This window comes from Aphelocoma coerulescens (assembly GCF_041296385.1).
Source record: "Aphelocoma coerulescens isolate FSJ_1873_10779 chromosome Z unlocalized genomic scaffold, UR_Acoe_1.0 ChrZ, whole genome shotgun sequence".
NCBI classification, from domain to species: domain Eukaryota; kingdom Metazoa; phylum Chordata; class Aves; order Passeriformes; family Corvidae; genus Aphelocoma; species Aphelocoma coerulescens.
The window spans coordinates 25,461,753-25,475,297 of record NW_027184085.1 but is presented as its reverse complement, the minus strand read 5'-3'; the positions used below and the strand labels follow the sequence as shown (position 1 = coordinate 25,475,297).

Below are 13,545 nucleotides of genomic sequence, written 5' to 3'. Positions count from 1 at the left end.
GCTACGGAAGTGATGGACTAAAGCTACAACCATTTATCAATAACTGTTATACCTTTTCAGAATGATACTGTTAATCTTCCATGAAAGTATATCTAGTAAAGGTAGATGAAATTCTATAGCTGTGTAGACTTCTGAACTACATTCTTCCTAACCATTTCTTTCATGTAAGTATTTACTCAGCATAAATTTGATACAAGCTGGTGAATTCATGAGTTTCTTAGGGATCACTTGAATGTTCTGCTCTATGCCTCACCTAATAACATACAGAACAAAGTACGAAGACCATTAGTGTGAAGTTGAAGGCAGGTGAGGTTTTTCACACCAGAATTAATAGGATTTCCATAAGGAGGAAGGGAGCCCCTTGAACACCCAGCTGAGAATATCAGCTTCTTACTTTTTCTAGTTTGGATAACACTTTGTGCTGACAAAACAATGGGTCGAGTTGGGATAAAGCACTTACCGCGTGATTGCATTGGACAATGAGCTGCAGCCCCTCACATTGCCGCTTAGACCTAGCCCTCTGTTTTTAGTCAAAGATGAAAACCTAACTGCTGTCTTGGGCAAGGAGTCACCCTATTAAGATAGAACAGGAACTCTTTGGAGTCCCAGAAAGAGTCTGGTGGTGCTGACTCTGCCACAAAGACTATATATATACATATATACACGGAAAAGGAGCACTCCAGGTACAGACTGGCCACAGGTGGCACTTGAGTGGCCCTGTGTTCTGGACCAAAAAATGGTACCAACCCCACCAGCTAATACACTATATTGAATCAATGAAGGGTCTACAGACTGAACCGTCGTTGAAGAAGGTGAAGATCTGAATTAATCAGTTTCTCCAGACACTTTGGCTTTAGATGAGGTGCACCTTTATTAGGAGCATGCCACTGGAACTGTAAAATCCTGTGGGACAATGTGTTAGAAGGGCAGACTATGCTTTATCTGCAACATTCCCTACAGGACTAATCATCACCTGCTTTCAAGGACCTTACTCTACTGGGCTGGAATGAGACTTAGTTGTGAAGCCACTTCACAGAATCAGAATATTCTGAGTTGGAAGGGACCCACAAGGATCATCGAGTCCAACCCTTAGCATCTTGGGGATGTAAAGGACATCCCAGAGACTCGCATCGTGTCCCCGAGAGCGTTGTCCAAGTGCTTCTTGGACTCCATCAGGTTTGGTGCTGTGACAACTACCCTGGGGAGCCTGTTCCAGTGCCCAGCCACCTTTCTGGGTGAAGAACCTTCAAATAGCACCGGAAGTCCTCCATGCACGGTGACACTGAGCACGGCCGCTCCCCGGCGGTCACTGATGCGTCGCAGCGGTTTCACCCGAGCTTTCCGAGCCCGCCCTCTGCAGCCGCGCCCGTAGCGCTGCTGAGCGCCGGCTCCCTCTGTCCCCGCCAGAGGGCGCGCGTTGCCCCCGGCGCTGCCGGGCCTGCGCAGCGGCGGTGGCGGCCGAGCGCAGGCGCGGGGCCGGGCCGGGGCGGGAGCGGCGGCTGCTCCGTCACGGGAAGGGCGGAACGCGGCGGCGGCGCCCGTTTCCTCCGTCGCGTCTCGGCGGCTGCGGCGGCCGCGGCCGGGCTCCCCGGTGGCCGGGGCGGCAGAGGAGGGATGGCGTACTTCGTGGAGAGCTTCTGGGTAAGGCAGCGCCGCGGGCCGGTGACGCCGCGCCGCGGGTGGAACGGGCAGGGCGCGGCGCGGGGCAGCCGCGGTCCCCGCTGCGAGAGCAGCCTCGGCTCTTACGCCACCACCGGGACTGGGCCGGGGCCTTGCGGCGGGGGGTTCGTGTCCGCTGCGCCCGCCGCGGCCGGGCTGGGCCGCGGTGGAGCTGGATACCTGCAGCCCGCGGCAGGGCAAGGGGACCGCCGGCCCTGCCCGCGCCGCCGTGCTCGGCTGCGTAGAGACGGCGGGAAAAGGGATGGGATGGGATGCGATGGGATGGGATGTTGCCGTGAGGCGCTGGGCCGAGGGATGCGCGGACACCAGACTCCGTGCTCAGGGTTTCGGCGCTCTCAGTCAGCGCCGTGTCTCGGGGTGACTTGGGCTGCAGGAGGTCTTGGTGCCCTACGGGAGAACAGCACGGGCTGTAGCAGCTTCACATTTGTTTCACGCAAAGGCAGAGCCGCGCCTCGGCGCTCCGCGCTTTTGTGCCGGTGCCTTGTCTCCCTGTGCCCGTGAGGAGGTACAGCCCGAGCAGCAGCCGGCTAAGGGAAACAACAGGCTTTCCAGCTTGCTTTGGACATGCGATCTTATAAGTCACGTCTGCGCAGATATCTGTGGTTTTAAGTGGGTAAATATGTATGGATAAAAAGTTAAATTGTGGATTTGGATTGAGTTTCTTGAAATGCAACTAGTTTTCATTTTGTAGCCTCTGCTAGTTTGAAACATTAAAGTAAGTGTTCTCGTAGTCACCGGACTGTTTACAAAGTTGCTACTGCTTTACCTATTTAACGTTTTCTGTGCCTCTCTACCGGGAAGTAGGGGAGACATAGAAATTGTTATTTGTTGAGACTGAAGTGAAAGAGACACAAAATATCTTTTGGACTCCTGCTTTTCAGTTGTAAGCAGCAATTACTCTTAAACTTCAGGAAAAACCAATTTCACAATTACACTGTTCTTGAATATAAGGCATAGCTCAAGTTTACGTTTTGTTTACAATCTTGTGTTTAGTTTTGAATCCTTTGCTTTCAACATACTATTAAAATTTATTGACCGAAGATACTAGATTTGCTCTCTTCGCGTACAAATCTACTTAATTTGAAGCCTCAGTGCAGGAGATCAGTATTAAATTAACACGTGGAAGAATTTAATCTTTCATAAAAATAAGATTTAAATTAATATAAAATGTTGTATTTTCATTGGAAAAGCTTCTGTCTTCTCCTAAGATTAAAGCAAAATAGAAGTTGTTTATTCAGCTATCACAACTGAAATTGAGCACTTTTCTATTAAGCTTTTTTATGTACTGTGGTATGTTCATTTAACTGTCTGATTGCTTGTGTTTTGTTTTGTTAGTAAGTCAGTTAAATTGGTGAAGGCAGTGGGCCGTTCCCATACATTCTGTTTCCATGTCTGTGTCTTCACAAATGCTTCCAGCAAATATGAAGTAGTAGGCATCTACCCCAAATTCCTATTCTCTCTTTCTGCTTGTAGATTCTCTGTATTATAGCTTTATTAGCAAAACCCCTAGTGTGGGTTATCAATGAGTGCCAAGAGAAGGATTATTCCTTCTGTAAGTGCAAGTTTTTCTCATACCTCCAAAAATGGCACAAGACAGGACAGTAAGTTTGTTCTTGTTTGTCTTGCAGTGATAACAAAGACATTAGACAGGATCTTAACTTGCAAAATTTGACCAAGAAACTTTTGTAATACCGTAGATAGGGTTCTATTTTGTATAGAGGTAAAATTAAAAGGAATAGAGAATGTCCTTCTTTACTGCTGTGGGTGAATATTTTTCAAGATTAACTGTAATGATGGATTTGTAAAATCTGAATGTATTGAGTTTCTATATATCCTCAGAACTAGGCATAAATTATAGGTTTGTGCATTTTGAATCATTAGTTGTCTCCATTTGCACTAACATTTCAGAATAGGTTATTGTTCAGAATTGTTACTACTTTGGAAGACTTGGGAAACAATCTATACAGGCTCTGAATTATGGTGAGAAAGGTAAGATAGGCATTAGAAGTTATGTGTGAAAATGTACTAAAATGCATAATGACTAAAAATAATGAAGATAGTTTTGTAAGGAGAAAGGAAGGTGGTAATATGTAGAACTTCGGAAGGATTGTCTTCTATTTCTTCCTTGCCCTACTAGCCAACCCCAGGCAAAATATTTTTGGGAATATGGAATAGGATAGTTAGGCTTTTTGAAGCACTGATTTGAAAATGAATCGAAAACATAATTAATAATTAATTATTTGGCACAGATTCTGTCATAAACTTGCAGCTGAAATTATGCATTGGAAATGGAAGTCTGGGTCTTAAGCTGTATGATGCTCTCCCTTGATTTAGTAGTTTGCTGTAAGTAATAGGAAAAGGGATCAGAAACTTCAGGGACTTTAATGATTTCTCCAGTAAAGTAGAGTGGCATATATGTGAGTATAGCAATTTCTTACACACAATTTAAGCTGCTGTCTTCCTAAATGTGCTCATGTAAACAAAACAAATCTTACCTTCTTTGTTGTAAGTCTTGAAAATTATCCTGAGGCTTTCCTCTTGCACTGCTTTTGAAAGTGTTTAAATAGTTACACATTTTGGTTTTATTGTTGTTAGAGAGTGGAAGAAAGTTGACTTGACTGCTTTGTAAGAGGTCAATGAGTGATAAATAAGACTGTTTTCAGGATGTGTAAAGCTGAAGTACAGAGACCTCTACTGTCACTTTTAAAAATTTACTATCCCTTGAAAAATTTAAGGGTCTGCTAATGGAGCACAGCACTCTAGAGCAGCAGTTATCCAAGCCAGGAGGATATTTTTGGGTGTCAAAAGTTATGAACTAGTTGTACAGGCTGTAAGTGGCTTTGATTCTTATGACTAAGTTTTAGGCATTCAAGTCACATGGCCAAACATTCCCAGCTCCTAATTAGGATTTGTCATAAAACATCTTACTCTTGCTGCTATGTATATGCTACATCAAAACAACATCCTAATTTAAAGGTAAAACTATCATAAACATAGCTACATTTTATCACTTCAAATACACTCTTACTGGTATAGGAGTATAGAAAGTGTTCTTTATCATTGACTTTCTGTTTTCTTAACAGAAAACTTTGCTTAAACTTTGACATTGTATTTAAACTGACCAGTGCAGGTGATTCTTTTGATATAGTTTAAAAGAATGTCTAGTAACAAATCAACAAGAATAAGCCCCTTCCAAACCAGTCAGTGGTTGTTTATGAATTGTTTAAAATTAATTTGGTCCAACTATTGAAAAGTTCTATGAATAGCTGAAGGTGGTTTCTGTGTAACTCTGTGCTTGGTAGCTCTGGAAGTTCTTGCATATTAAAATATAAGTATGAATTGACTTTGACAATTTTATTTAATTTTTTTAATTGGTTGCTTTACTTGTAGCTCTTGAGAATGGCTGTGCTGAGGATTCCTTTTTTTTTTCCCAAATACTTTTATGGGGCCAAGGGTTGGCAGTATCCTGGTTTAATAACCGTAGCTTTGTGAAGAAGCTTGCTCTGTTGAGGGTGATATGTATTGTCTTATGAACTTGTGAGTATATGAGTAGCACTGAGACTTGCCAAACTGACATCTGGAGTTACATTCATATGTTTACGCAGCATTACTCTTCTGCTGGGCATATGGCTGGATGCTCTGTTTCAGCAGAACTGTTGTGCAATGTTTGCTTAGTCTCCTCCCTCTGTATGTGTGCATCTAGCATGACTTGGCAGCTTTCCATCTGTTTGTAAAAAAATATTTTTAGTTACCTATATATGGTGGAAAATATCTGTCCTGCCTCATATGCACAGAGCTTCTCTGGAGCTGATCTTTATTTGATATGTTGAAATGGGAAGGTGGAAATTGAAGCTGACAGGTTGTTTTTGTGTCCAATCTTCTCAAAAATTTCATAACTGAAGAAGATACACTACCTGTGCAAGCATCAGGTGACTGCTTTTCTGTCGTGTTTCAATGCTCTCAATTTTCTACAGCTCTTTCCGACACTCAGAAATTGAAATTTACTGAGAGCTTTCAAAAATGTAACACTGTACTATTAATCGTACAAGTATTTTTGTGTATTCAGGGCCTGTTAAATTAAATTATTTTCTATGTAGACAGCATGAAAGACATGCTATTTATTTAAAACTGCAACAAGGATTAACAGTTTAAAGAACATGACAACAGTGTTTGTCAGAGCATCTAAAATGAGTTTACATATCCCTGAATTTAGTATCTGACCAGTCACAGTCACCATAGTAGAACCATTTATTTGTACTGGGTAAACAGAAAGTGGTGTAACAGAGTATAAACTTTTTACAATAGATGTTAACGTTGAACAGTTTTAATCCAAAGGAGGCAGAGCTTGCACTCAAACAATTTAATTTGAAACATAGAAAATAAATGCTGCTGCAGATTGCCTAGAAATTTCTGGCTATTTTACTAAATGCAGAGTTTAAACTCAGAATTATTTTTGTTGCAACAAACAAATTTATTCTTAAAAACTTGGAGTATTTTAAGTAGTTCAGTAGAACAGAGTTCCTGTAATCTGTTTCCTGTTATGCACAAGTCATGGAAATGCTGATTTCTGACTACATGTTTGCTGACAGGGCTACTTTCATTTCCATGAGGAAATCTTTGCGACTAGTTCTTGATGAAGGGAAATGGAAGGACTGTTTGCTCTTGCTTTCCATGACTTAATTTGTCTGTGTACATAGTTGGTCAGTAATACTTCATTGTAGGCTTATTTAAGTGTTTACTTGTATTTGAAGTCTTGTTTTCTCTAATGGCTTGCTGTCAGGGGACATCTATGCTCTCAATACAAAAGAGCTTTCTTACAGTAGTATAGAGCAGGAAATCTCAGAACAAACACCATCTTCTGAAGAGAGTTTTGCTAGCTCTGAGTAAGAAGGAGAAAACTGCTAATGAACATCAGAGTAATTAAATGGTGCCTATATGGAGAGGGGACTACTTACATTTTGCGTTCTCATACACAGTTTTACATTTGTTTTTTATTGAGTAATGACAGGATCACCCTCAACAGATGGTGGTTTACCTACAAAATGACATTCAGAATGGTCTTTCAAACTGATCTGGAAGTCTGTTACATAGAGCCTGATGTTATACATGAGAACAGAGGATCATCTTTCTCCACTGTGCAACAACCTGTAGAAGAAAAATCTGCATCTGACTTCACTGTCTGTTATACCAGTGGATGGTAATTGCTTATGAATGGGACTGGAAGGTTTCATCATTCCTTCTATTATATGCTGCATTAATTTATTTTTAAGTAGGCCAGTACTGGTCTTTCAGTGATCACAGCTATTACTGTTGCCACTAGGAAGGAGCAAGTATAAACACCCAATGAAGAAAAAGTGTCTAGACACACAATTTCCATGTACAGAATTCTATACAGTATGTGTGGGAAGGAGAAGTGTTGAGAAAAAACAACCAAAACACAGTGTTGATGGCATACGTGCATGTAAGAGGATAAATACTTACTTGGCTTTTGTAAATTGAACAACTTTTCCTCCTAGCCACCACGTACATCTGTCTCTTTACCCTGAATACAGAACCTTAACTCTGATTGCTGCTCTTCATGAATGTAACTACTGAATGGAGAAGTTGTGGAAGGCCTGTATAGCTTTTTCTAAAGCAGAAAACCATCTGCTCTCTGCATTGAGACACCATACTTAATTTGGTTTATGTACACGTATGTCTCCACACATGAGCAGAATTGTCATCAGGTTAGTCATCAGAACTGTTGGTCATGTGAAGAGTTTTGAAGTCTAGATGTTTGTGCTTTTAGATAGAGCCTGGTATAGGTAATATGGGTTATATCTCACATTATGTTTACTAGTGAAGACATATCTTTTAGTTGTGCCAGACTTAAGCCATGTAAGCCCTCAAATCTGTGAGCCTCCTTTCGACTTGCTACTTTGTTTAAACTTTAATGTATTTTGCACATAGGTTCTTGACCTCTGATAACTGTTGATAGTGTATAAGAGATGAGGCTTTCAGGAGACTTAACTGAGGAAAGTATCTGTTCTGTTTCTCTGTCATGCTTTCTACTATTCATTGCGAAGTCAGGAAGAAGAGCAGGACTGATTAGAAAACCTAATTTAAGTGGAAAAATTATTTCCTTAGCAGTAACCTTCAGTTACAGTTAGGGAACAAGATAATGATGGCAGTTGGTTGTTCAGGATCATTCCATTCTCTGAAGATTGCATGGTTACATTTCTGACGGTTTATCAGGAAGGCTGCAGCCAGAGGCTGTGTCATGGATGTGCTAGCCTTCCTGCATTTCTAAACTGGCAGGAAATTTATGGAACTCCAGTGTAGAAAAGGCCCCATTAAAAGTTTCCATTATGAAAAGTTTAGAAGCAGCCTATGTTCAGCACATTTTGATCAACATGTTGTTTTAGCTGGAAGAAACACCTTAGAGCAAAGAATGTTTCATAAAGGAGAATTTTATTACTTTTTCAGGAAGAAATGCCTAACACTTATTTGTAAATGTTTGTCTATAAATTTGGCTACAGTAACAACTTTGGAGTAGTTAAATAAGAATTATATTCTCTATTCTAATTGAAAATACCAGTGAAGTCTTATTATAATGCAATGACATTCAGCATTTACATTGAGTAACTACATAAAGTTAATAAATTAGGGCACCAGTATTCAAAGTTATTGTGGGCCTCAAACTACAAAGAAAAATGTTTAGATAGGGGTGAAAGGGGAGAGAAACTATTTAGACTGGTACTTGAGTAAGATAACATTTAAATAAAGTTGCATATTCTACTAATTGGTGCTCCTAGCTTTCTTTTACTTTTCAAGCTTGTAAAAGCCTTGCTCTGTGGAGAGTCCTTTTAGAGTTTGCTGTTTTTTCATCTGTTCCATTTAGTTCTGCTTGTACTTTTTACAGACTGTAATTGCACTTACACCACTCTAATCTGAATTTTGGTGCACTTTTTCAGGTTACAGCTTACAGCTTACTGCAACCATGGAAACTATGATTTTATAGGTGCTTTTTTTTCTATTTGGTTTTGTTTTTCCCAATGCTTGGAAGAAGTAAAGCAAATAATCCTGGCTAGTAATCTGTATCAAATTGCCTTCAGTTATCTGTTATTTGTAAATTTATGTGTCTGTGTGTGGTGTCCTTTAAGGCAACTTGAAACTTAGTGGAAGTGGACTTAATACCATGGCTGCTGTAACGTGCTTCCATCCACCCATGACTGCTTCTCCTTATTTAAGATGGCAGATCCCTGCATGCCTTCTCCTCGTAGCTCCCCCCTCTTCTGCTGAGCAATGCAGCTTGTTTGTGTCCTTGAAGTGATCTGGATCAGTGATTCTTGTTTTTATTTGCCAGCTTTATTTTTCAGCTGTGTAATTTCCCTGATAAGGTTTGCCTTATGGCTGGACAAAAAAAATTTTGCAGAACTGAACAGACAGAAATGTTTGGAAGGGTATATGACCAAATTCTCAGGCTTCTCTCACTGGCAATATAGAGCTGCCTTTGTTAAAAGTCCAGGGTTTTAAGGATGTGAAAGTACTTGAGTGCATCCAGAGGAGGACAACAAAGCTGGTGAGAGTGCTGGGAGATGTGTACTGTGAGGAGCCAGTAAGGACTTTGGTCTTGTCTGGTTTGGAGAAAAGGAGGCTGAGTGGTGACCTCATTGCTCTCTACAGCTTCCTGAGCAGGGGAAATTGGGAGGGTGATGTCCATCTCTTCTCCCTGGGAGCTAAGGATAGGACATGTAGGAATGGTTGAAAACTGTGCCAGGGAAGGTTCAGATTGGACATTAGGAAGCATTTCTTTACCCTAGGAGGGTGGTCAGACACTGGAATGGGCTTCCTGGAGATGGTGGTCAATGCCCCGAGCCTGTCAGTGTTTAAGGGGCATTTGGACATGCCCTTAACACCATGATTTAACTTTTGGTCATCCCCGAAGTGCTCAATCAGTTGGGCTAAATGATCGCTGTAGATCCTTTCCAGCTGAAATAGTCTATTCCATTCTATGCTATCCCATCCTGTTTTTCTTTCCCTTCCACTCTGAACATGTATGCAGTTTTCCTGAGGGCACATTTTGCACCTTATATAGGAACAGCATTATGGATCTGAAGCTTTTATAAGGCAGAAGGGGGATGGATAGTCTGACAAGAAAACTTTATTAGTAGCAGTGCTATTATGCTGTGCCTTGCCTTCCTTTAATTTCTGTCATTCCTTTTTGCTATCAGGAGGAAATTCATCATGGTGCCAGAGGTCATAACCTGGCCAAATTTATTAATCAGGGCTTAGAGCAGTGTCTCAGTTTTAATAGTGAGGTATGCCTTACTCACTGGAGAAGTTTTGAAACGACGTTTAAGAATAGACAAAGAGAAGGTGCTAGTGGGAAGATCAGTGATTCTTTTTTTAACCAGTTTTACAAAAAGCAGGGGAAGAAGGATACCCAGTAATCCCAATTAAATTTTAGTTCATGGAAAATAATGAAAGATATGAGAGGATAAAGAGAGAGTACAGTATTTAGCATGTGTTTAATAGGATGGGAAGTGAAAGAATACAAGACCCCTAGAAATCTACCACAGAAATGTCTTTGACTATAGCCTAGAAATATGTAATAGAAATGTAGTGATGGCAGCTGAGGTGATTTTAGTTTGATTTATGTATATGGGCTTAATGGAAACTAACAGCAACTGGTAAAAAGAAGAAGCATTAGAAATAATTAACTTCCTGATGAAGTGATTAAAATGAAAAGCAGTTATTAAAATGCATTGGTTCAGCATGTTGTGCTTCATAGTTCTACTTTCTGTTTATGTTTAGGGAGAAAGGAACAATGGCTTTGATGTCCTCTATCACAATATGAAACATGGACATTTGTCAACAAAGGACTTAGCAGATTTTATTAGAGAAAGGTAGGTATTCATCCTATGCATCTAATATAATATTTGTGGGTTTTATTGTTTGTCATTGCATTTAACAGTAATGTGTAAAAGATGTAAACAAAACTTTAAAAATTCTAGTATCATTTTAAGATATCTCTCATATTCTACGGGACTGTTTATACTTATTCCATTCACTTAGAACTGAATAGGAACTCTTAAGCATCAGTTAATAACAAGCTTCTAATTTTTCAGGTTTCATTTAAAAGATGAGAGTAAAATTAATCCCGATTTTTCATTTTGTTTGGAAGAAAAATTATAATTTAAAGTTGCAAAAATTGTCAGTTTTTACTATGGATTTGGAATTAGGCTATTAGCAACTGCTAGTATAAACATTAAAAATATATACTTTAAGAAGCTGAGACACTAGATTTGTTAAAGAGAGTGATACATAGGGACAAGAAAATAATATGCAGAAAATAACACAGGTTCTTCTATATTGGATGGGAGGAACAGGACTGAAATCTGCCAATATGGCAACTTCCAAAACAGTTGACCTAATGCTGCATTTAGTTCTTTGTGAAAGAAAACTGCTGCTGCTACACTGAACATTTGGATTTCCTCTCTGAACAAAATAAACTGTATGCCTACTTCGGAATTTTGTCTTTCCTCAGTTACTGAGACTAGATACCACATGGAAGATAGTTTCAAGGTACAGACTGAGGACCTGTTTCAATACTCACTTCTTGCAGTAGAAGCCATCGAAAAAACTGGAATTCTTCTTCAAAATTTAAGTTTTGGCCTCAAATAGACCTCAATTTAAAAAGTACTTTTAAATTTCCACAAAATGTAACCACCACAAATCTGACAGATACTCCATTGCACTGACATACACATAGTTTCAAAGAGAATTGGAGAAAACTTAAAAAAAACTTCTCACTAAGTAGAAATGGGTGAGTTCCAGAGTCCGCATGTGAAGGGCAGTCTCCTTTTGGAAAGACTGCACAACCCAAGGAATCTTCTGTTTTATGAATACCCAATTTCAGAGAATGCATTATGAAATCACAAAGGGTTCTAGTGAAATCCTGAGTTGGATTGAGCAGAGGGGGTATCGCACTGTTCACATTTAGTATGAAATGCTTAATGCTTCACAAACTTGCACTTCTAATACTCGCCTTGTGTCATCTGTGTGAGTTCCTGAATCTTTCCTTTGAAAGCTGCTTTAATTTTTGGAATCATTCAGGTTTTATAGCAGCACATCATGGACCTAAGATGTACCTTACCTGGACACATTTAAGTTTATTTCTTTTACATCCTTTGTGTTTAGATTTACTTCCATATTTAGATGAGAAACCATCTTACTCTCTTTGCTTCTTGTCTCCTTTATGTTGTATTCTTTGGGCATGCTCCATGTTTTTCATATTGGTCCTAAGGTGTAAGATCTTAAGTAAATGGGTAAAAAATAACTTGATGCTGTATCTGACTTGGTTTCTTTGTTTACTATACTGACAGAAATAGAACTTGACAGCTCTTTCTATACAAAATCCCTTGTAAAAAGGAGTATGGCATTCTGGTTTTTTCTATCTATAAGCTGCTGCAAATTAAATTCTAAATTATTTTTAAATAACTTTTAAATTATGTGCCTTTGCAGTCAATAAATAAAATCTTTGAACCTTTTTCCACATGTTAAAATGTTTCAGCTCAAGTTTCTGCCAATTACTTCGAGTGATTTACATAACATTTAAAGATTAATGACCATGTAGGAATATGTGAGGATCCACATGGGTACTTTATCCTCAGTGAGAGGTCAAGAAATGTTTTTTCCTGTTCATGGATCGTGATGTGCCAAAGAGACATGCAGCATTTTTTGTAAGATCTATGAAAAAAATTCAGTTCTCATTAACTCACTGAGACAGAATCTGAGTGCTGTATTGCAATTTACTTCACAAAGCTGCAGTATTGTTCCTTAGGAGTCAGTTGCCTGTGTCAATGATGCAGATCAGCTGCACTAAATTCAGTCCTTTCCAGTGACTTTCTCCTATCAGGATATTAAACCTCCATTGTGTATTCTTCAGCCCTGTTTTTCTACTGCACCTCTGTAAGTCAGGCTGCAATAAACAAAAAGAAGTTGAGTAACAACTAGATACTTCTTTTCAAGTAAGGGATGAATGATCAATCACAGCCAAAGCTAGTAGTAGTTTGCGACATATAGTTTAGATTCAAAGAAATAGAGAGGAAAGTGGAGAGACTTCAAATATTTGGTGTCCTTACTTTAATGAAAATATGTGAGAATCCATATCTGTACAGTGAAGCCCTTTGCTGCTGTTGTGAAGTTACTGTAGGATGTCATTCAGCTTCCTGGGAAATAAAAATGGTTCAGTGGAATACATTTTTTCACATGGGTCAAATTCTTGGACTCAGAGAGAAATTGGATTGGGCAGTACTTGAGCAGTATTTTACAATGGTTCAGTTGTCTTGTCCATAATCTATTTTGCACATTTATTTATTGCAAAGAAGTTAAGAGATGTTGCACACAGTTATCTATTGTCCTCCTTCTTCTGCAGATTATTGTCTGAATATTGTTTTACAGTACTGTGCTCTGCTGGAAACACGTTAAGTGGATGAGCAACACTTCTTAGGAGCCATCTAGATCTAGTGTTTTTATGCCTTGACTTTTGTGTACCTGATTTTCTGAACTCTTCCCTATGAAAACAAAGTGTACATATGTTTGAACTCTGCATCTGTTCTTCCATTCCTTTTTACACATAGGCTTTTTTCTGTCTTTTTTTTTTTTTCAGAAGTAGATACATAAGAGAGTGAAAACTGAAAACTATTGAATAGGTAGAGACAGATCCAAGTTGGTGGTAATACTTTTAAGAAGTTGGAGTACATACCTTTTCTAGGTAGAGCAGTCATCTGGTCAGTTGGGCTTGCTGGAGTCTCCAGAATAGCCAGAAAATATACTTTTTTATGAAGTGGTTTTGCATGGAAAGGAGAGATGGCTCAGTGC

At 39.5% G+C, this 13,545-nt stretch overlaps 1 protein-coding gene across 6 annotated transcripts in view; it reads left to right on the top strand.

Moving 5' to 3' along the window:
* The first annotated feature begins 1,501 nt into the window (after positions 1-1,501).
* FCHO2 (FCH and mu domain containing endocytic adaptor 2) overlaps positions 1,502-13,545 on the top strand; it is an 85,715-nt gene continuing 73,671 nt past the window's right edge. For 4 of the 6 annotated variants that reach the window (XM_069002381.1, XM_069002377.1, XM_069002380.1 and 1 more), the window contains exons 1-2: positions 1,525-1,641; positions 10,477-10,568. In XM_069002381.1, the coding sequence (XP_068858482.1) occupies positions 1,615-1,641; positions 10,477-10,568 (119 nt within the window). In that variant the 5' untranslated portion in view covers positions 1,525-1,614. Of the gene's footprint in view, positions 1,642-6,800; positions 6,878-10,476; positions 10,569-13,545 lie in introns of those variants that run through there. The other 2 variants (XM_069002379.1, XM_069002378.1) reach the window with 2 other exon arrangements.